This window comes from Epinephelus fuscoguttatus, linkage group LG11 (assembly GCF_011397635.1).
Source record: "Epinephelus fuscoguttatus linkage group LG11, E.fuscoguttatus.final_Chr_v1".
NCBI lineage: Eukaryota > Metazoa > Chordata > Actinopteri > Perciformes > Serranidae > Epinephelus > Epinephelus fuscoguttatus.
In genome coordinates this window covers 28,612,185-28,634,527 of record NC_064762.1, presented here as the reverse complement: position 1 = coordinate 28,634,527, position 22,343 = coordinate 28,612,185, and the positions used below count along the sequence as shown (strand labels likewise).

General features: G+C 40.5%; 1 protein-coding gene across 2 annotated transcripts in view; it reads right to left on the bottom strand.

Moving 5' to 3' along the window:
• fam184ab (family with sequence similarity 184 member Ab) overlaps positions 1–22,343 on the bottom strand; it is a 230,106-nt gene that overhangs the window by 48,497 nt on the left and 159,266 nt on the right. For both annotated transcript variants that reach the window (XM_049589644.1, XM_049589645.1), the window contains exons 14-15: positions 20,251–20,463; positions 3,112–3,265 (exon numbers count right to left, since the gene is read on the bottom strand). In XM_049589644.1, the coding sequence (XP_049445601.1) occupies positions 3,112–3,265; positions 20,251–20,463 (367 nt within the window). The remainder of the gene's footprint in view (positions 1–3,111; positions 3,266–20,250; positions 20,464–22,343) is intronic.

Below are 22,343 nucleotides of genomic sequence, written 5' to 3'. Positions count from 1 at the left end.
GGCTTGTTGAAAAAGTTTCTCCAACCTTTGGTCTGCTCGCAAAAATTTGCTCATTAGATGCAAAGGCCTTTTTATTACAAAATAAATAAATAAAGTATTTTTTTTACTTTGCAAATAAAGCAGAGTGCTTCGGCTGCCTGTGCCCAAGTGGCCTTTAATCCTCACTCCAATGAACAAGTTTCATTGCAAACAGTCTAATAGTTTCGTATAGAGAGGGAACACACACTGATATTAGCTCTCTACTTGAATGTAAAACAAATTTATAGTGTAAGAATAAAGAAATACAGCAGTGAAAGCTGACCACTGCAGTTTTTGAAATTATGAAACTACAGAATAAAAAACATAATATTACATACACTCCCATCTGAGCACACACACGTATACACACACACATTCACACATACAAGGGGAGAAGATGAAGGAAAGTAAGAGAAGGAGCGAGATAAAGAGAAAAAAGGTATTAAAAGGATGTCAGGATGTGGGAAGTGAGAGATAGATGGAGGCAGCTCTCCAGTGTCAGGACCATGACATGAAGGTTAATGGAAGACCATTTATCACCGCACAGTACTGGTTCCTGCTAAAAAGCTGATAAGATTTTTCTGCACTTTCCAGTTGTGTTGGCGTATCTCAGACTCTCTGCTCATGCTCTCATGTTTTAACTGTTGTCTGTGCATCACATTATTGTATATATATGTAAAAATACACACTGCATCTTTTAGTATTTTCTTTTATTTCTACACTAACTTCAGAAACAAAGCGGCAACAGTTTGTTTCAGAAGCCAGACAAATGATAGAATATCAATATATCTATTATTACAGAGAGGAAGGACTTGCGTGCACACAAAAAATTGCGTACCAATGCAACTATGGATTCATCACCCTCCTGAAATCATACCATCTCTAGGGGGTCTAATCACCAAAGACTTTCCATAGTTTTTCATTCTTATGTGCACACGTTAATCTATACCAAAAGAGTCTCTCCTGACTGAAATACATATTATTCTGAGATGGGCCATTCTGCATCATGAGTACTTTATTGATGCTTTTTGTACTTTTGTTATCAAATTTAAAATGAAAAAAATTGTATTTCTACACTGTGGTATTATTCTTTTTCCTAAAGTAAATGATCAGAGTACTTCTATCCTGCAAGGTGACAAAAAAACAGAAGAACTGAGAGAAAAAATAAGATGGCAAGAAGAACTAGACTTAAAACTAAGCATCTCAGGTCTGGCGAGAATATGCATGTAAATTCCAGATGAGATATTTTGTAACACCTTTTCAACAAGCCAAAACCCAACACTTAGTAGCCCTTTTTAAACAGGAATTGTGCAAATTTGCAGGAAAGCCCAATCAGTCTTCTTTCAGCATTGGCAGTATAAAAACAAAATCGGGGAGTGCAACAAAATGGCACCTACCTACTTTTGTTTATACAGAATGCACCTTTTTCGGGGCAATGGGGGGCGTGAGCAAGTAACACAACGCGTAGCTCAGCGCGTGACGTAAACTGACATGGGAGGGAAGCCGCGGCTGGTCAGTCCTTCGGCGATTCTCTCGTAAGTCAGCCTGTTCTTCATCGTCCCCGTCATCTGATGGTTAATGGCCTCTTTGTTTGCGAGGACAAGGAGGGTGCGCAATTCCTTGTCTCCCCAGTTGCTCATCTTTATAGTGTCTGTCAGGTTTGCGTTTCCCTCTTGCTACTAGCTGCTCGCTAATTCCTGCTATCAGCTGTTTCCTGTTTATCCACCGCCAGTGGGTCGCACATGCGGTGTCATCAACAGCTCCTCCCACAAGTCTCCAACAGCCCCTCCCGTGGCGGAAGACCGCCTCATTATTTTTAAACTAAAAGGGTTCTGCCAATATGACTACCCTACAAGGCAGAAAACTGGGCACCTCAGATCAACTCGACAATCCGGGTCTGTGTGTCTAAACGCTCGCAGCTTGCTGGCAAAACGGCCGAACATTCACGGGAAATCTGGCAGTGTAAAAGGGGCAATTGACACCAAATTGTTGGAGAATGCAGAGAAAACCATGCTGATTATAGTCACATCTTTTGGTCTTGTCCGCTTTTAAAAACTTACTGGGCATATAGTTGTATAGAAATTAAATATGTTTCAAAAAATTACCTAGAAATTAGTCAAAAGTTCATTCTGTTAGGAAAAATGCCAAAGGAGATGGTTGGATTTGAAGATAAAATCCTTATTGGAATACTGAGGATAACTGCTGTTAAAGTGTAGAGAAATGGAGGAGCCTGGTGGAACAAGCATATAAAATCAGAGGAAATCTTACAATGAGACGCACATTGTGGGCAAAATGGGAGAGCTACATAGAACGTAAGATTCGAACCATGATGCACCTCAGCTAAATGCAAAGCATAGTAACAGTAGACACTTAAACAGCCAATAGATTGCTATTGGATTAATAGATATTGACAAGAGTCAACAACCAAATGGGGGAGCACTTTTGTTTGCTGTGAACTTAGAAGTATACATGAATTGAATTGTATGGACTTTGAGGTGCAGTGGTTTGGATAATATATAAATGTTTGTATTTAGTCACATTGTATTATTTCTGATATAACATGTGCTACCTTGTTGAGGGTTTGTGTTGGTTTTTCTTTATTTGCGCTTTCTTTATTAATTTTGCTTAGTTTGTTGTTCGTTATTTACCTCAGTTACATGTCACAGCGGTATCTCACATCTTGGAAAAAATGAAAAAGATCTGAGTACTTCTTCCGCCTCTGCTTTTAGCCCGTTACGTGATCATGTCAGGGTAGTATGCTGCCACAAATGTTTTAGTTTTCTGAATTCCAACTGCACTGGGGCAAAATAAAGTATGTTGTAAATCTGAAAGTGTCAGTGTTATATCTCTGTTTACAAAATTAAAGCACAGAGGTTCAATGTTTCAGTATTTTCTTTCAGTACGACCTCAGATTTCCCTGTAACATCAGGCCACAGTGTGACCAAAAAAAATCCCCAGTCTGTGCATTCTTAAGTAACTTTGTTGGAAAATAAAATGTGCCAAAGGTCAGGGATGGGTGAATCTTTTAAATGCAAGCAACACGCACGCACGCACACACACACACACACACACACACACACACAAAGACCTTACCCAGCATGGCTTTGCCCTCGTCTTCCAGTTCAAAGCGGAGTGTTTGCAGCTCTTGTTCTGACTGCTGTTTGAGCGTCTCGATGCTCTGGCGATGAGCCTCTCTGAGAGACTGCAGCTCTGCATGGTGATGATGGCGGAGACGCTCCTCCAACTCCTGATGGAGAGATGAGAGCGGGAGGAAGAAGGGGTTGTGTCAGGGGAGGTGAGGGAACAGGGGAGGGTGAGAGAGGACAGCAGAAAGGAACAAAGAGGGGTGCAGCAAAATAGGGAGAAAGAGGAGAACAGAGAGTGGGAGGGCCAAAGGGAAGACAGGGTGAGGGGTGGGAGGAAATTAGGGTAGATAAAAGGAGGGAAGGGAGGGAGAGAGAGATGAGAATTTGTGGATTAAAAGTTTACGACATAGGAGGACATGACAGAAGTAAGAGAGATATAAGAATGAAAATGGAAAAGTGAGGCAAGGACAGATAGAGAGGTATTTAAGCATCATTTTAAATCCTCCATATGGACTAAAGGACAAACTGACCAATCATCATGCACTGACTTGAACTGCACAGAAACATCAGCCAAAAACAGAAGAAAAATCGGACTTTCTACGGCACAGTTTGAGAAAGATAGAGATAAGATCACTCTCTATGTCAAATGTATTGAAAGGCAGACTCTTCTCTCATAAAGACGTTTCCATAAAAGGTTTGCTGACAGTTACAATGGATCCCTGAGCAGAACGACCTCGACTGTGACGAAAATCAATTGAAAGTCATTCTGCTGTTGAGTTTTTAAGAATATAAAAAGGTAAAGTCACCTCACTGTCAAACTGCATTGAAATACCGACTATTGTCTCTTTTTCGACAGTTCGGTTTTTGAGAAAAATAGAGGGAAGGTCGCCTCTCATGTTGTATCTCCGAAAAAAATAAAAAAGCCTAAAAAGGTTTGAGGACAATTCTCTGTTGTCTGTTCAGAACAGCCTTGACTGAAACTTTACTTTTATAACACTGACATTTAGTTCAATATAATTTCCTCAGCTACACTGAGCAGTAAAAAAATAAGACATTTCTGGTAAATTATCACCTTATTTTCTAAAATATAATTGAACAGACAGAGACAGTGGCTAAAAATCATGACACATTTAACCTTTAGAGACAAAGTGGGTTTTATGATAATTTTTTCATATACTGACGATTAAACACATTTACTTTGGGATTGGGTTACAAGTTCGTCAAGCTACAGAGTAAGAAAACAAATGACTGAATTCCCAACAGGTTCTTTGGGAACTTTGTGACCAAAGTTGTTCTCGCAGTAGAACTAAAAGGGACTGTATTGTTGAAACAAACATAATAATTATGTGTATTATGGACAGCTGTCAATCACTAATATGTACTAAAAGTTTCCTTAAAGACAGAGGAATCTAGACAGAAGCTTTTACTCTACAAATGTCCATTAAAGAGGACTTATTATGGTATTTCTTTCAGGTTCATACTTGTATTTTGGGTTTTGATTAGGAAATGCTTTAATGATGAAAAAAACCCTCTGTCTCTCTTTAAGCTCCCCTGCCAGAGAAGCCCAGTCTGAATAACTGCAATCGAGCATCGCAACACTTTCTACCAAGAAAAATCGCCAATAAAAACTTCTAAACCAAAATCTTCACAACCAAACACATTCCAGCAGCAATATGATCCAAAATTGTGGAAAAATTAACAACACCAGCAACCAAGATTAGATGTTTCTCTGATATTAGCATGTAGCTACATGTAGCAGTGTACTTGCAGCAGGGAAATGACTGTAACCGAGTACAGCAGCACTTTCTTCAGTGAAGAATCACCAATAAAAGCTTTGAAACACAACCTCACATTTCTCCAGGAATATTGTCCAAAATCAGCAGAAATGAAAAACAAGATACTATGTTTCCCTAATGTTAGCATGTAGCTACATGTAGCAGTGTAGGCTACATAATGTAAACACTTGCAGTAGTGCGCCTGGAGCAGATGACCATATACAGAGATCCATCATGAGCTGACGTCAGCTTGTAGACATTCAGAACGGTCTGAAGCCTGAGGTTTTTATTCACAGGGATTACTTTTACTTATGTTTACCTCATTATTTGAAACTTTGGCCACATTTATCATATACATTTGACATTGTAACATTACATATATGACAGAAAATAAGTTAAAGCATATAGGTCCCATTTAATAATTCTACTTGTGAAGGAATTTAGAGTGTGAACTAATTCTTCAGTAAAACAAAAACAAGTGTTTTCACCATTTTGTTAATTGCTTTTTTTTTTGTTAGGGGATTAATTAATGAAATTGTGTTAAGTTAGTTTCCAGCTGTTGTTTACCACAGCGTTGGCTTCATTACAAGAATTTAACAAACAACTTAACCAGAACAACACATTAAAATATTAGCAAAGAAAACTAACAAGTACTTATATACACAGCATTAGCATCAGGCATTAGCTCTGTTGACTGGAGGGCTGCCACAAACCATGCATACACACACACACACACACACACACACACACACACACTGAGCACAGACCTACTAACATTACACTGCTGGCAGTCGAAAGTTTATTTTGGCAGGAAGAGCTGCTGTTGATGTGTGAGGAGCCACATTATATTTGTTTAGTTATTAGTGTTTGTGTTTATAGGAAATATGGTTTAACTTTTGGGAAACACATTCACAACCCCTGCTTCTGTTTAATTTGACCAACAACTCAACAGACGTTTGTTGTGTCAAGTGTCTTATCACAGTGAGCTCATCAATCTGACAAAGTTGGTTGTCATCTGGTTTGTGGGGAGAGAATGTGAGATCAACATTACACTTGACCATAAAACTGAACATTTTAGAGTGAATTTGTGTTACTTGTACATGCCTTGTCTATTTTTTTGATGAAGCCTTGGTGCACAATAAACCAGATGAAACAAAAAAATAAATAATTTAACTACACAGACTGCTTCTAGTAGAAGCACAAATATCAAGGAAAAATGACCAAATCAACAAAATCTGCAAGTCTATAAATACAGGCAGGCAAAATGCTCTGACGCTCTGCAAAGGACAGAACAAAATTGGGTCGCAGCCGGACGGTGAGCTGCACCTGGTTGAACTGTCCCTTCCAGCTCCCTTACAGTCAAGATGGTAGATAAAAACAAGATAACAAAAAAACAACAACAACAACAAAAAAAAAAAAACAGTGGTTTTTCATCTCGTATTGGGCCTAATTTTAGTGGATCATACATGGGTATGAAATTAATCTGCAGATGCTGTGGTTCAAATTGAGATGAACTTTTCTATGGATGTCAGTTTTTGAGCCACAACAGGCCAAAATGTGGCCTAGAACAAACTGGGTAGGACTTGTCTTTTTTAGTCAAGCCGATTTTGGAATAACTGTGGTCACTACGGGCAAGGGTGCTGAGGAGTGAGCAGTCAATGACAATATAAAACAGTTAATAAAACAGGTTCTTCAACAATGTGAATCTCAGTAACCACAAGCTGTCATTGAGCGTACAGTCATAAATGAGTGCACAAGATATTAGGCTGATTGGTCCAAACACAACCAAACACATGATCCTCTCCAGACTTACAGGGGACAGAGATACTTACTAATATATAATCTAATTATATAACAGATATTACATATCTTTGCGGAGTGATTTACCAAATGAAGGAAATGTTGAATATCAAGAAGAAAACACAGTTGCTATTCATGTTAGCAGTATCAGAATATTTGAGTTGAGATTTCGTTTTCATTATTACACAAAGCCCTAAAAGAACACCACTGCAGACACAAAGCCACTGTTCACACTGAGTGGAACCCATTTTTCTTTGTCAGTGAAAATAATAAGATGGCATTTTGCAAATTATAACTAGAACCCATCAACAAGGAACATCTAAAATGATATTCATAGAAGGCTGACGGCAACATCTGTGGCATTTTAATCCGCCAATATGCAATGCCTTTGGGAAGTGATTCATGGAACGAAGAGAGCAATGAATATTCAAATGAACCTCGCTCTGAGTTGGCGGACAGCAGTCTCCGTTTCTTTTAGTGTTTGAAGGGCCAACTATTCTGTTTTTATGGTAACACTTCAAACAAAAGTGGTAAAGTTCATTAAAGCAAAATCTCTGTGTTTGGATGGATAATAATATTGATCACACTATATTTAGTTGTGTATCTGCTAAAACTGATATCACCAAGTATTACAACAAGCCTCTCCCCTCTCCCTATTGTCAGTGTGCCAGTCCCTAACTCTTCCTGTCCTGCTGTAGTCCCCAGTGTCTCCTCCCACTCTGCTACTCCTCACTCCCACATCCACCTGTACACCTGCTCCCAAATCCCGTCTAATCAGCTCCTCAGTACAGTTAATACACTCCTATCCCTCAGTCTCATCTCCTTGCCCAATCATCTATTTTTACTCTGCTTTAATGGCCCATCCTTCTTGTTAAGAACCATAAGCAGAGTATATCTTTGCTGTTGCCTAACCTGCCTGCCTGTCTTTCTCTGACTTCATAGGCACTTGTTTCTTGTTGAGGTATACATTTTTGGCAGTTTGCAGCATATTTTGGTTCTTCATGTATTTGGGTGCTTTCAGACTTAGAGTTGTCTTACTTTGGTCTGAATCAGGGACTTATTTTGTCACAAAGTTGCATATTTGTCTAGAGTTGGTTCGTGTTCTCACGGCAGCATTTACAAGCGGACCAGATCAAATGCCTCGCTTGAGAAAGCTGCTCTTGATTGGTCAGAATTTCCATGTGGGAAAAATCCAGTAAATAAACAAAAAATTGAGGAGGAGTACACTTGCAAGATAAATGTGACACTTTCTAATGTCACAATGGAGGGACAACTACGCAGGTTGATTTTAGCGCTGCTCATCGTGTACTGTATTGCTTGCATAGTTCATTTTAGACAAACCATACAGTTGGAAAATGAGGCGCGGCTCCAAATAGAGAACAATTTTTTGATACATTGGAAGTCAGCAGAAGGAAAATTTGCAGACTGGAGAGTTGATTTTCTCATTCTGATGAGTAACTTGCAGCCAAACACCACCACCGTCCAAAGCCAACCACAAGAAGCACTATCAAGACTTGCAAATTAGACTGAAGAGCCTAAATTTATCCTAAATTTAGCAGAGCTGACAGAGAGGCAACTGGAAGTCAAACATGAAACAATGTTTGTCCATTAGCTTGTAATATGTAGTGGCTAGGAAAGCTTGCCTGAGTCCAGATCTTTGATTTGCCCACACCACCAAGTTGGAGTTGAATGATTCATCTGGATCGTGACATGAACAGTGTTTGCTCAGTTAACATAAGGGCCCTGGGCAGACTCAATTAGTCAATCAGCGTCACAGATAATGCCAGTTGGTGCTCCTCAAAGTTAAGGATTATTCCTGAGTAGGATGGATCTTTCCAAGTCGGATCCTACAGAGGCTAGGCAATGCTCCTTCCTAGCATTTGGTGAACACACATTGGAACAGGCTAGTGAGCGCCCAGGAGTGTGTCACTGAAGAGGCTCTACCTTCAATTTTGGAATTGTGGGTACTTCATGCCTGCTGGGGTATACACACATGCATTCTTGAAAATTCTCTGAGGGAAGGACTTGGTCCTCTGTAGAATTTGAAGGATCCTAGACATTGAAACAGTCCTCCGGTGGGATTCCATGATGAAGCCTCCTTGAAATTCAGCCATTTAAGGATTATTTCTTGACTTTGAAAAGCAACAACTCTTGTGCTGTTGTCAAGGAGTAATGGCCTCAATGGTGAGCACTATAGAGAAGATGGACGCTGCTACTGAGGTGGTTCTAAGTTGACATGTCCCCTCAATATCGCCAGATATCGTGGTTTGTTTTACTATGCTACGCTCCACTCTTAAAACCCTGGCAAAACAAGTATCTTGGAATGACTAAGCATCAGTGTGGACATGACTTTAGATTCAGACAGATACCGTGGTCTCTAGCAATTGATTAGGGAAAAATTGAATCTCCCACCCCACGGAAATTAGTTAGAATCGACGCAATGTCAGACTGAAGATGGAAATGAAGTCTAATGAGTAGTGAGGCAATAGCAGAGCAACATCATAGTAAGACGTGCGTGTTTGGCTGTCAGTTGGCAAAAACTTTCTTTAAGCTTTGAAATAATATAGTTGAGGTTTATTCATTTCACCCTTATCTTCCTCCTGACCTAACAATGCAGGTAAGGGAGGTGTGGGTGAAGGTGAAAATCCAGCGAGGTGCCAAATGTGAATTTTAAGAAGCATCAATGTGACTTTCTGTAGCTTAAGAGGACTGTTAATGTTTATTAATGATCCTTAGTTTGTAAAAAAAAAATACAAGTGTTTAAACTCCGGTGGGATGTTTTGTCACAGTGTAAGAAAGTGCACTTTAAAAGCCATTAATCTCTCTTCTTCATTGGTATTGATCATTGGTCTTTTTGTGCTGTGGGTCAGTAAAAACCATAGCTTTTATTCCTTTAATTAAAGGGAGCATATTAATTACTCCTAATCACAGTGAGTCCTATAATTACAAATTGACTGTATTGTTGTCACCTCCTCCTCTATGCTCTCTGCGTGGAGGCAACAGAGTGGTGGTTCAATCTTGATTCCATTACTGGACAGTCAATATTTGTTACTTTGCTGGTGGGTGAGTCCATTTAACTAAGTAAAAGGGGGTTGATACTGATGAACAAGTATGAGAGAGACGGAGGGATAAACACACAAAGACATGAAGTGAGACTGTGGCCCTCGGGTCCCTCGGCAAGCTGATCCAGCTGCTTCAGCACAGGTCTTAATCCCGACCCCGAGGACAACTCAGAGATCTGAGTTGGAGGAACTGAGGCATCTAGAGGGGTTACAGCTGTCTGATATGTATTCAGGTGCTAGAATGGTGAGTGGTTTAAAACCCAAGAGCAGAATTTTAATGCCCAAACTGACCTGCAGCCAACACATCGACTTTGAAACAGGTGTAACGTTCTATTCTTTGGGTCTTAGTCAGCACTCAAGCTGCTGTATTATCCTCTGCTTATTCAAAGCTTTCTCTTGGAGACCAAAACAGAGAGCATTACACTATGGCGCCTGTTAGAGATTAAGGTATGTGTAACCTTTCGAGTATCTGACCTTGAGAAATGACTGCACACTGGCAAGGTTTCAGAAAAGTTGGGCATGTTAGTAATATTTTTATGGGCTTTCAAGGTACATGTGTAAAATATGGCCAGAAATTTGGTTTAAAACAATAAAAAAGGAACCACCATTATCAGCAGGCTGTGAAGAAGTAACAGTTTTGATGTATGGTGATGCAGTGATATCTACTAAAAGTAGCATGCTAACCAGCTAGACCTGGCACGTTCTGCTCTGTTGTACCTCAGGAGGCGACAGTGAGTCACTGTAGCATCCAATCTGACCTCAGTCCAACATGAGTGGACAAAGAGTAAAGTATAGCCCCCAGTTAGTGGCACAGTAAAAACAAAGTCTACTGACCTTTTCACCACCCCAACCACAGAGAGACAGACCAGACTTCCACACAAACAAACAAAACAAGAGCAAACATTGGTATGACTTTCCACCACCGGCTCTTGGCGAGGTAAGACATAAGGTTTGATGCTGAACTCACAACATTTCTTTCAGACTGGTAGGTAACATCTAACGTTGGCCATTTCACGAGACATATCTTTAATGCAACTAATGACATCACAAACGTTACCAAACAACATGATCCGAATGGTGTCGATATGCGATTTTGATGTGGCTGATGTTTTCTTTTTACCACGTTTTTTCTGAGACTTAACAAGGCAAGTTATAACATACACTAAAGTCCAACGCCACATGAAGATTATAAGACAGCAGTATTATTTTGACTGTCTCTCAGAGTTTAAGCAGTTAGGTCAAATTCTGCGTATTCTTGCCCTGCTGTTAGTAGTGCGCTTCTTCTTCTTTTCTTTTTTTTTTCAAATAGCTAATGACTGTAAATTTAGATTGCATGGGCCCAGGATTTGTCCATTGAAATGCTGCCCCCATTTCTTTTGAGCATGTGTAGTATTACACATTGCCCCAGATATCAAAAACAATAATGGAGAACCTATATAATATAACCCATATATATTTGGGTTCATTGCCTTTCAAGATGTATTACAGGCTTAACAAAACTAACTGTCTTCAGCCATGCTTTCTGCTCTGTGAATCTGCATGCTTAGACACTGCCAAATGCTGATATGCACACAACAAAAATGTGATGTTTATGTGGTTCTGATGTTTATCTTCTTTTGGCAGAGCCTATTTCTGGATATATTTCAGCTTTATTGCCTAGTTTAAAACATCTGTTAGAAAAGTGACAAAAAGTAAGTATCCTCTATGGAAGAAATACCTGTAAAACACCACTGAAAAAGGGGCCTGATTTCACGATTCTATAAAACCATCATGGACGGCTCCCAGATCTCCTCAGAAATGAAGAGACTTGCATGGTGTGAGGACTTAAATTGCAAAATCTCCATCAAGGACTGGCAGACGATCTGCCTGGAAGCTCAAACGCAATCCATAAATGCCCATTTTTAGTTACTGCAATATAAGTGGATAATGAGAATATATATGTAACTCAAACCATGTCCCAATACCCCTGACATTGTAATAAATATGGAATAAAGGGCACACTATTTCATTGCCTATGGGATTGCCCAAATATCCAGGTATTCTGGATAGAGATTTTGGAAATCCTTTCACAGGTCATAGGTGTTAAGTTGTCTGTATTCCCTAAAGTTTGTATCCTTGGAATTTTTCCCGTAAACTGTAAACTAAGCAAGGCAGATAAGAAAATGACACTCTACTGCTTATTACAAGCAAAACACACCACAGCCAGATTCTGGAAATCCACTATGAGACCAAGTTTAGAAACCTGGCTCACTGGGCCGTCACACTGTTGCCCTTGAAAAACTTACCTTTACAATTAAGGGTAAATATTCTACTTTTAATAAGATATGGGGACGTTTTACGCCATTTTTTTAGAAGGGGAGAAGGCTGCAGAAGTCTACCTGTCTTAATCTCTTGAATGTATAGGTAGCATTTCTGATTATTTATTTTGAACCTTGGAAATGTACTCACTGTACTGCCCTATCGTAGCAGTTGTTAGTAAGATGATGCCTTACTATTAATGTTCTATTTCCTATCTTACTTGTTTTTTGTTGTTGTTTTTGATGTACAATTTGAGGTATATTAAAAAGTCAATAAACACACTTCTTTAAAAAAAAAAAAAAAGTTATATTACTTTGATGAAGAAATTGAAGTAGATACATTATCTATTACATTTTGAACAGGGTAACATTTCCTACACTGATTAAAATTGGTGCTTAATGAAAAACTGGGGATCTCTGAAGTAATTAGAAACCATAAATGTCTGCATCAAATTAACAGACTGTTTAACCTGGCAACAACTGCAGCTGGCTCAAACGTGATTGGTCAATATCACGCGGACGACAAACAGCCTAGCACCGGAAACCAGGGCTCTTCCGCTTTTCTTCCGGAGGCAAGATCTCCAGGGTTTGCTTACAGACTCTACATTCACTGAATGTAGAGTCTGTATATAGAGACTACATGGTCTGTAACCTGAAAGTCAACAAAAAACAAAACAGTTCAACAAATTTAATAATGGTAACCAGCAGAATTACTGAGGAGGAGCAAATAATATTCTCATAGAAGTTTAAAAGAAGAGTTTGGGAAAAGCCATTAAAGCAGCCACCAAGCAACCATTAATGCCACTGATACCCACCACGCCTTAAATAAACACCTTGAGCTGGTTCCTTTGGGGCAGGAGTATAGATTTTTCAAGGCTAGGTCCCAGTGGTTTAAACAGTCCTATTAAATTTGTTTGGTAAAATAACTTAACTTGTACTCTGGCAGTTAGTTTGTGTTCTCTGTGGTTAACCCAAAGACCAGTCCATCTGTAATGACCCATAATTAAATAAACAGATGAATTTACTTGCACACAGAGTGGCTCTTTTTCCATTTTACTTCATAAAAGCCAAAATGGCTCCATATTGTAGCTTTTAAACGAAGCAGTGCCACTGGTATTGTATCCATCTGTGGTGACACATGCTAACCCACTGTGGGATATTAATGCCAGCGTAGTGTCCAGTGTTTGCATACTGTAATATTTCGCAGGAAACAGTATGTAATTCACATACTGTTAAATAATAAATGGTCCACAGCCTTTTGAATTTAAAATGTTAACTGCATTAATTAATGAATTAATTAATATGAAAGCACCTTAGAGTGTCCTGCCAGAATAACAACATCAGGGAAAGGCACAGTGCTCCACTGTGGTGTTTTAACATCCCCAGCAGTGCAGAGGAGCTTCTCTCCTGCACTGTAAACTCCAGGGACAGCCAAGACCCTGAGCAGGCCGGGCGCAGGTTTTTAGGTGAAACACACTGAGTCTCATTAATAAAATGGTAGTAAGTCTGTGAGTAGATTTGCACATAAAAAACCCTTGGTACTAAAAACCTACACCAGATTCATGAACACTGCGGAAAACGTGGATGTGATCATTCGTAAATTGACAAGAGTGCTCCCGCAAGTCAGCAATTAGCATACATCCCGCCCATGAATAGCCAGTGACCACCATATAAGGAGGTGATTATTACTATGGATAGGTGCATCCTGTTGACCTGCGAGTATGGAGCAAACAAAGAAACAGAAAGAAAAACTTTATTTATTATATATAGTTAAACTTTATTTAACTTTAGTTCTTCTATTTATGGTGTTGTGACTATTTCTTTTTAATAATTTTATATTTTAGTTTTTAAATTTGGCCCATGGCATCAACCGGGTGAGGCGGAGGCGCAGCGCACCTGCACTTCGCCAACTGGGTGTGGCCAGGCGGATTTTGCCAGTTTGGCACACCGTGTGTCTGGGGCAGCTACTCCTCTTTCCCACCTCCGTCCCTCCTACATGTGCAAGTCAGAAAGAGGGAGGAGAGAAGGCGTGTAGTGGGTTTGACACAGCTGATTCACATCACACCAATCAAATGAGCCCCTCTCCTCGCCCTTAAATGCGCCACGCGAAGGCGTAATGAGAGTTCACTCAATTTACCATGGCAGAAGAGAGCAGCAGTGTCAGACGGCCAAACTTTGGTCCGGGAGGTCCAACCTCGCAGTGTCCAAATATACAGAACTGCGAGCAGACCTCCACGGTAGAGGCTGACATTTTTTCGGGAATCCCACAGGTCATGTGATTCCTGTGGGATTCCCACAGGATGGGAATCAGTTTCGACAGAAACGACAAGAGTGTTCACTGCTATACATCGTCTGGCAGTCAGGTGAGTTGGTTCATTAGCGTAATGAACGGAGGGAAAGCTCTTGTCATCGAGTGTCTTTGTCTCTGTGGGGGAGGCAGGGCTATGGGCTACACACACACACACACACACAGTGCGATATTCATGAGGGGGAGACGAGGCGGAGAAGAAAACAGAGAGTTGAGCGTAAGAGAAAGACATGGAACTTGTTCCTTAACCAAATGCCACGGCCCCTGTGTGGGAGTGTTTTGGATTTAAACCAAATGACAGAGGGCAGCCCAGTAATTTGGACGAGCCGGTGTGCCGAGTGAATATGAATAAAAGAGTGAATACGACCAAATTAACTGCACACCTGCTACAACAGTAGCATGCTGCTCTAACACTGATGCTTCAGTATTAATAATTTAATGATGCCATATATAACCATATCAGTCAGAGGAACCAAACACTACTTCTACTGCAATACTTGTGTGACCACATCAGAAATCAAATGTGTTTGTCATTCTGAACAGCTTCAAGGTGGAGTGAATGTTAAAATAATTAGGCAATAAACATCAAAACACAACATTAGATGTCATATTTGGGTTTATATTCAACTAAGGCAGGCATTGTGTGATCCATGTACTATAGATATATATTTTTTTTTTTTTACTGTAACTGAAACACAACACAGGAGCGGGATGGGACGGGAGTCATTCTTGTGGGATTGGGACGGGACAGGATTTTTTTTTTCCTTTTTCATGGGATTGGGACGGGATTGGATTATTTTTGTGGGAGTGGGATGGGACGGGACTGAAAATCCACTCCCGTGTCACCCTCTACTCCACGGGTTTCCATTACGCGTACCAAAAGGTGCCAGTCCCCTTTGATCTGACATCAGATGTGACGGGACAGTCGATATAGAGATACATTTATGTGCTGATTGCAGATAGTTGCATTGAATAGTGGTTTTGTGGGTATTTATTGCTGGAAACCTGCCTGTGAGGTTTTGGTGACGTGTGCGCACTGTCCGCCGGTCAGCCAAACTTCCACTACACCGGGCTGCGCTCCGCCTACTGCGCCGCCACACCCATCTCAGCGCACCTCGGTCTGCCAAACTACCAAACTGAGCATGCCTCGGGTTGCGCTGCTCGAAACTAGCTCTGCACAGGGTTCGTCACCCTGCGCCACCCTGCGCTGCGCCGGGAAACTAGAGCCCACTGAGTTGAAGTCCTGCCCCTCCCTCTTCACCGTTCCTTGTGGCAGCTGCACGCAAATAAAGTGCCCTGCAGAGCAGCATCACGTCTCCCTCACCTGCTGTCATGAACAGGCAGGTAACGATAGTGTATGCCCTAAGCCTCCGCAATATTTGTCTCTGCTGTGAAACTAAACCACTATTAACATATCTTAATACAGGCAATCTAATGTAGGCAACAAGTAAGATAGTCTGGCATAAAACTACACCATCTCTGTCCAACTTTCTGCCAAATTCAAGTTCACTAGCTGCCCATTGTGAGCAGAGACAAACGCCGAATTGCTTTCCCACATCCACCAGTCTTTTTAAACCAAAACTCAATCTGAAATAATGTTTACGTCTCCCACGTCGCGTCTGTAACAATTAAACAGAAATGACATGCAGTTTGGGACTGTGCTGCGTAAAGAGGGCAGAGGAGGAGAGCAGGAGCGCGCTGGTTTATGTTATTTATTTAGAGAACAGCATCTTCCAGTTTTGTATTGAGCTGATTTAAATAACCCATTCACATTTTAAGAACCATGATCTGAAGCTTAAATGTGCTAAATGCTAACTAATTTAACTAAATGTGTTTGATTTCTAATCTCTTGTCAAGTTTAACGTACATGTTTCAAAGTCATCTGCGTATTGTGAACACAACAGAGCAGAGCAAAATTTTTGTGCAGTATCTTATTTACACAAGCACTACGAGCAGTCAGAAGCAGGTGTAGATTTTGTTAGTACCTACGCAAAGACTGGAGCTACTAACATATCAATGAATGTCAAAATACATGTAAATTTTCTCCTGCTAACAGTTTACATACAAATTTGTTCTACTAACGTTTCGTGAATAAGACCCACTGAGTGTACAGTTATTTCCTTAATCCCAGTGTTGTTTTAATGTTTAATGCAGCAGCATGTGTTGGTCAGCCGGTCTTGTTTGGTAATGTTACTGCTGATGGCTGCTCCTCTCCGTTAATGTTCATCTCTGGGTGGTAGCACAGAAAGTATTTACAATATACTTTACGTTCGTCTTGCAAATGTAATTATCTAGACATTAAATTAAACATGTTTGCAGATGCTGCTTTTTGTGAAGAGGAATAACAAGTTAACTCTAGTGTGTCTGTGCTGTAGACTGATAGAGGATCACCAGAGTCGATAGGATTCATCCCCTGGGGACCATGAATGTCTGAACAAACTCCATCCATCCAATATTTCAGTCTGTGGATGGGCTGACACTGCAACCCTGCTGCTAGCATGGCTACAAAGATGACTTTTTATGTGGTTTACTTGGATATTTTTTACATTTTGTACATTACTTCATATTAATATCCACATGCCCTGAGCAGAGCAGGTACAACACGTCACCGTCTGCATGCAGGCAAGAGAAAGTGAGCAAGAGCCTGAGAGATATGATAAGTAAGACAAAAGATGCAAATCAATAAGCTGTCAATTGCTCCGTGCACACTTGCTGCTTCTATTTGTAGCTTTTCGGTAGCGGGATGTTGGGGAGCTAAATTAGGTTATGTGAGTGTGTTTGTGTAGCGGGGATTTGTAACAACTTTATTACTCCCTGGATGTGGCTGTGTGCGAACAGATAACGCCAGACAATCTGCGCGTACCTCCCATCCACCCGAACACACATAAAACACACACACACACACACACACACACACACACACACACAAATCATCCCTCTAATGCCTCCACTCTGGATAATTGAGTTTTCTTTCCCTGCACTGCTGACAGAAATATAAACACCCCAGCACCATAAAAGCCCTCCGTAAAGCTTTTAACACTTTATTCCCCTGCTTATTAACTAAGACTGTGGCGGGAGAAAGAAGAGTGTTTGACAGAAAACGGGTGGTCAATCGTGTGGTTATACTGAGGGAGTGTGCAGCGGCTGGTGTGTGTGTGTTTGCATCAGAAGATGAAACAAGTGGAGGAGGAGGAGAAAGAGATAACAGGGAGGAGAATGTTTGTCACAGCAGTCAGTTTGGTTTACAGGAAAATAATGAAGACTGCCGATTTCATAAGTGCTATGTGACTCAGAGGTGATATTCTTTCTCCACACAGGCACACACACACACACTCGTCCTCGTACACATTTGTACCCGAGGAGTTGCCAAAAACACATCATAAGGACACCGCTTCCTGACCTCCATTCTGCCTAAAGCATTAATACAATTACAGCGTCCAAGTCGAAAAAGGGATTTGGGATTGTGATGTATAGCTGATCCAAATCGACCTTGACTGTGAAATGGAAGGATTAGCGTTGAAGAACATTTTCTTGGCACCTTGAGGAGTGTGTATGTTGGTTTGTGCATGCATATTTTGACATTATAAAGGGGAAACACAGAGCTGTCAGCATAGCTACTTGATATATAAGCTGTCTGCTGTCAGTGAGTGTGAGTAATGATGGTGATGACTCACTGACAGTCTAACCTTGACTCTGACAAGGCTCTATTGGATAAAAATGTCATGGATGGCTTCTCCTGGGGAGCTTCTCTAACTGGCACTGGGAGATGACATAAATGCTGCAGCTCAGAGATCAAGCATACATTGTTTGCATGTAATTACAGGATAATCATTTAGTTTTGAAGAGCGCATTTTTGAACAAACTTAGGAACTTCGTGGTTTGGGAATTCAGGGTGCTGAAAGTGCAGGTTTTCTGGTTTTACTTTACAGTCTTACATTTCTACAGCCATTATACTACATCTAAATTAATGTGAGAGTGATATATTGAGGTAAATAATCCACACTGAGGGACTAAGGGAGGCTTTTTAAAGGGGGACCTGTTGTGCTTTTCCTTATTTCTGTAATGTTACAAAGCCAAAGTTTCAAATAATGAAGTAAATGCACGTAAACAAATCCCTGTGAGCAAAAACCTCAGGCTTCAGACCATTCTGAACACTTTGTTTGCAATGTTTTTTACTACATTGGCTACATACTAATGTGAGCAAGGAATCAGGGTGTCTACAGATACAACCAAGTTAAATTTAAGACTTTTTAAGACGTTTTTAATAGCACCTTATATGAAATTTAAGACCAAATCTGCAATGGAAATACACATCAGGCTGGAGACATTTTCATGGTAATGTGACCCAAAATATTTAAGACCCACTTAATCAGAATTTAACACAATTTAAGAGTTTTTAAGGCCTGAGAAAACTTAATTTACAGATGGTTGTGACAGACACATGTGTCTTTTTCTTGAGAGGCCACTATGTTTGAATAGTTGTTGTTTTATTGTGGATTTTTGTATTAAATGTTGTATTTGTTGCATTTAAATGTGTTTCTATTGGCTGCTACAGTGGCTAGGTCTCTCTTGTAAAAGAGATTTCAATCTCAATGGAACTTCCTGGTTATATAAATAAATAAATAAATAAATAAATGACATCTTTAGACTTCTCAAGGACCTGTGGACACCCTGGGATTGGATTTCTTTATATGGTCATCTGCTCCAGGCACATTACTGCAACTGTTTACATTACATTGCCTACACTGCTACTTGTAGCTACATGCTAATATCAGGGAAACATGTAATCTTGGTTGCTGATGTTGTTAATTTCTTCCAGATTTTGGATCATGGTCCTGATGGAACATGTCATGTTTAGAAGCTTTTATTGGTGATTTTTCACAGTAGAGAGTGAAGCTATACTACGTCACATTAGTTCCCCCAGCGTCAGTGATGTTGCAGAGACGTCAAGAGTGCAGATACCAAACCTGGAAACACTGACTAATCAGAGCAGACTGGGCTTTTTTGGGAGAGGGGCTGAAAGAAACAGGTGCTAAAGCAGAGTGTTTCAGACAGAGGGTGCACACAGGTGTTCCAGCACACAGTATGAGGAAGATACAGCGCTGTTTGACCATCAAAGCATGTAAACATGTTCTAGTAAAAACCCAAAATACAAGTATGAGCCTGAAAATGAGAATAATAGGTCCTCTTTCATAATCCAGGATAAATGTTGCTGTTGTTATACATCAGCTCACTGTGCTGATTTAGAGTTTGAGGTAAGCATGCAGTCGCTGTCCATGGTGCTGACTTTGGATCTAAATGCTCAGTCTCGCCTGCAGTATTTCTGTTTGGCTGTATCACATATAGTGATTTCTGACTGAACTTTTACTGGACACTACCAGAAATATTGGCAAATAGGAGCTTGACTTATTGACAGGAGCAACACAATAGGTGAGGCTGATTAATATTACCTTATTGCATTTGTATGCCAGCCAATATATTGAGCAATAAAATGCTGGATTTTAAATTTTTTAGATTCATAAATATCATGATCAGTCTCGGCTTAATCCAGTTTGATTTGGGCTCTATTTCTGAGCACTGGTGGTGCTGTGGAGTGGGTTTGTATCTCATGCTCTACTAAGACATGCATGGGTGCACTCATAAGCATGAAATAAGTATTTATGTCGACTGTTTCATGCTGTTACAGTGATTGACAGCTGGTGGCAGTAACACACCAAGAAACCAGCCATGTAAAAGACTAGGAAGAAGAGGACTGCTAGCTAGCAACCATGGATGCAGCTTTCAAAATATTCAAAATGTCTTTACATGAAAACTCTACAGGGTATGGTGTCATTTTGAAAGTCTTTGGATTAAACTGTGGATAAATGTACACATGTGTACATGTGCATGTTGGCCACCACCTACCTTCAGGTCCCTCTGCCTGGCATGCTCCATGTCCTGCATGGAGCAGCAGTGGACCTCCTGCAGACGCTGCTGTCGCCTCTGGTGCTCCGTCTGCAGCTCGTCCAGCTGCATCCTCAGGTGCTCCCTCTCCTGGCTGAACTGGTGCTGCAGCTGCTGCAGCGACGACTGCGACTGGGACAGCTGCATCTCCAGACTCTGCTTCAACAGGGAGATCTGGAGAGGAGCGGACGAAATAATAAATGTTAGGGAGGGCAGTTGAGCGAGCTGCTGCTTCCACACCTTTGCATACATAAACTAAAAGGACATATAAGGACATCTTTAGAGAACAGCATCTTTTTGTAGCAGAATAACAGAGAAGGGCAAAGAGGGGGTGGCAATCAGGCAATTAGGCTTAAACAAAGGTTGCAATATTAAATGTCTGTAATTCTTTAAAGCCTGGAGCAATAAAGTTTCTTACTTTTGTAAATAAATAGTTTGCAGTTTACTGCAGTTAATAATAAAGTCTGGCTAATGGTGCAGGGCAATGGATGTAGCACTGGAATCATTGTGGGGAGAAAGCAGCATGATTCACCAAATTAGTCTGTCTAGACAACTTAAGATAATGAGTCTTTGGGCAAATGTAGAGATAATAATGCAGTACAACCTTGTACAACCTGCTTTGGCAATGCTTTATTTAATTGTGGTCATGCCAATGAAGCTAATTTGATAAAGAAGCTGAATAGAAAACTTAAGAATATTAAGGATTGCATCTATTATTTGGACGAGCTTTGCTGTGCTACTAAAAGGTCAGCCAGCTGCTGTGCGTAGAGCCCACTTGTCCTCTCATGTCTACAAACAGCAACTCTCGTCGGCAGGATGCAAAGTTACAGACAACTTTGTCTGCTTTACCAACTGTTGAAGTTCCTTTGGAGCAAACTGACAGGTGAGACCAGCTGGACCCTAAATAATTCATATTTTACACTTTGAAACTTAGTTGGAATAAATAACTTCATCACCTGTGGGATCAGCTTGCAGATCATGATGAGTGGGATTACTACGCACAACAAAGACAGATTCTCAGTGAACCAAAAAGAGCAGCAGCTGCAGCTCAGCCTCGGTAACTGTGTCCTAAATTTGGAAATTATATTATGACTAAGACATGAGTCATGCACTGTGTCACAAGGTTGGAAAGCTTCATTAACACAAACATATGCTTATATATGCTGTATTCTGAGACGCTGTTTACCTGCTGATACAACTGAGTTACTGATCTGTGAAATGTTTTAGGTGTGGAGGGTGATGACTATTACTGAGACACCTGAGAATCATGTGAAAGGGGTAACCATCCTAGGCCCAATCCCATTTCTTATTTTTGCCCCTACCCCTCATTTCTGAGTGACCCTTTGACCCTCAGAACAGAGTAATGGGGTAGCGATTCAAATCTTCTCCTATGAAATTGGACAACTCTTGAAGACCCCGATTCGTCATCAGTAGCCTTTCATGGTGTTAACGCAAACAGACACGACTATGGCAATCATTGATGAAGATTTTTAAGTCTTCCAGGTCATGGTAATCTTAAGTGCTATATCGTAGGCAACTGGACCTTGCTTGACTTTCTTGAAGATGTTTCACCTCTTAACCAAGAAGCTTCTTCAGTTCGAATGGACTGATGCAGAGTCGCAGGCTTTAAACTCTGTGTGGGTGTGATTGCACAAAATGGAGGGGTAAGGGCTTAATGTAGGGGCAAAATTGATGTGGACAACTATAGGTTCTTTCAGTAAATGTCTTAAACCTGTGTTAATTGTTTGTTTTCTACCTGGAGGCAGCACAACACACTGTAAGCATAATGCATTATAAAGCTGATATAGTGAACATGCTAATAAACCGGGTGCCTATTCACACATCCTGCAGATATGCAACATTAGCATTCATTAATTATAATAAATAAATATTCAATCAGCTCCTGAGGGAAATATCACGCTCTTACACTGCTAAATGCTTCTATATGTTTGCCAGCTCATTGTTAAATGTCTGTCACTTGGTGAAGGTATATTACATTGTTTGTCGGAGCTCTTCTGCTTAAAACAGCTGCCTTACACTGGGAGCGACTCCAG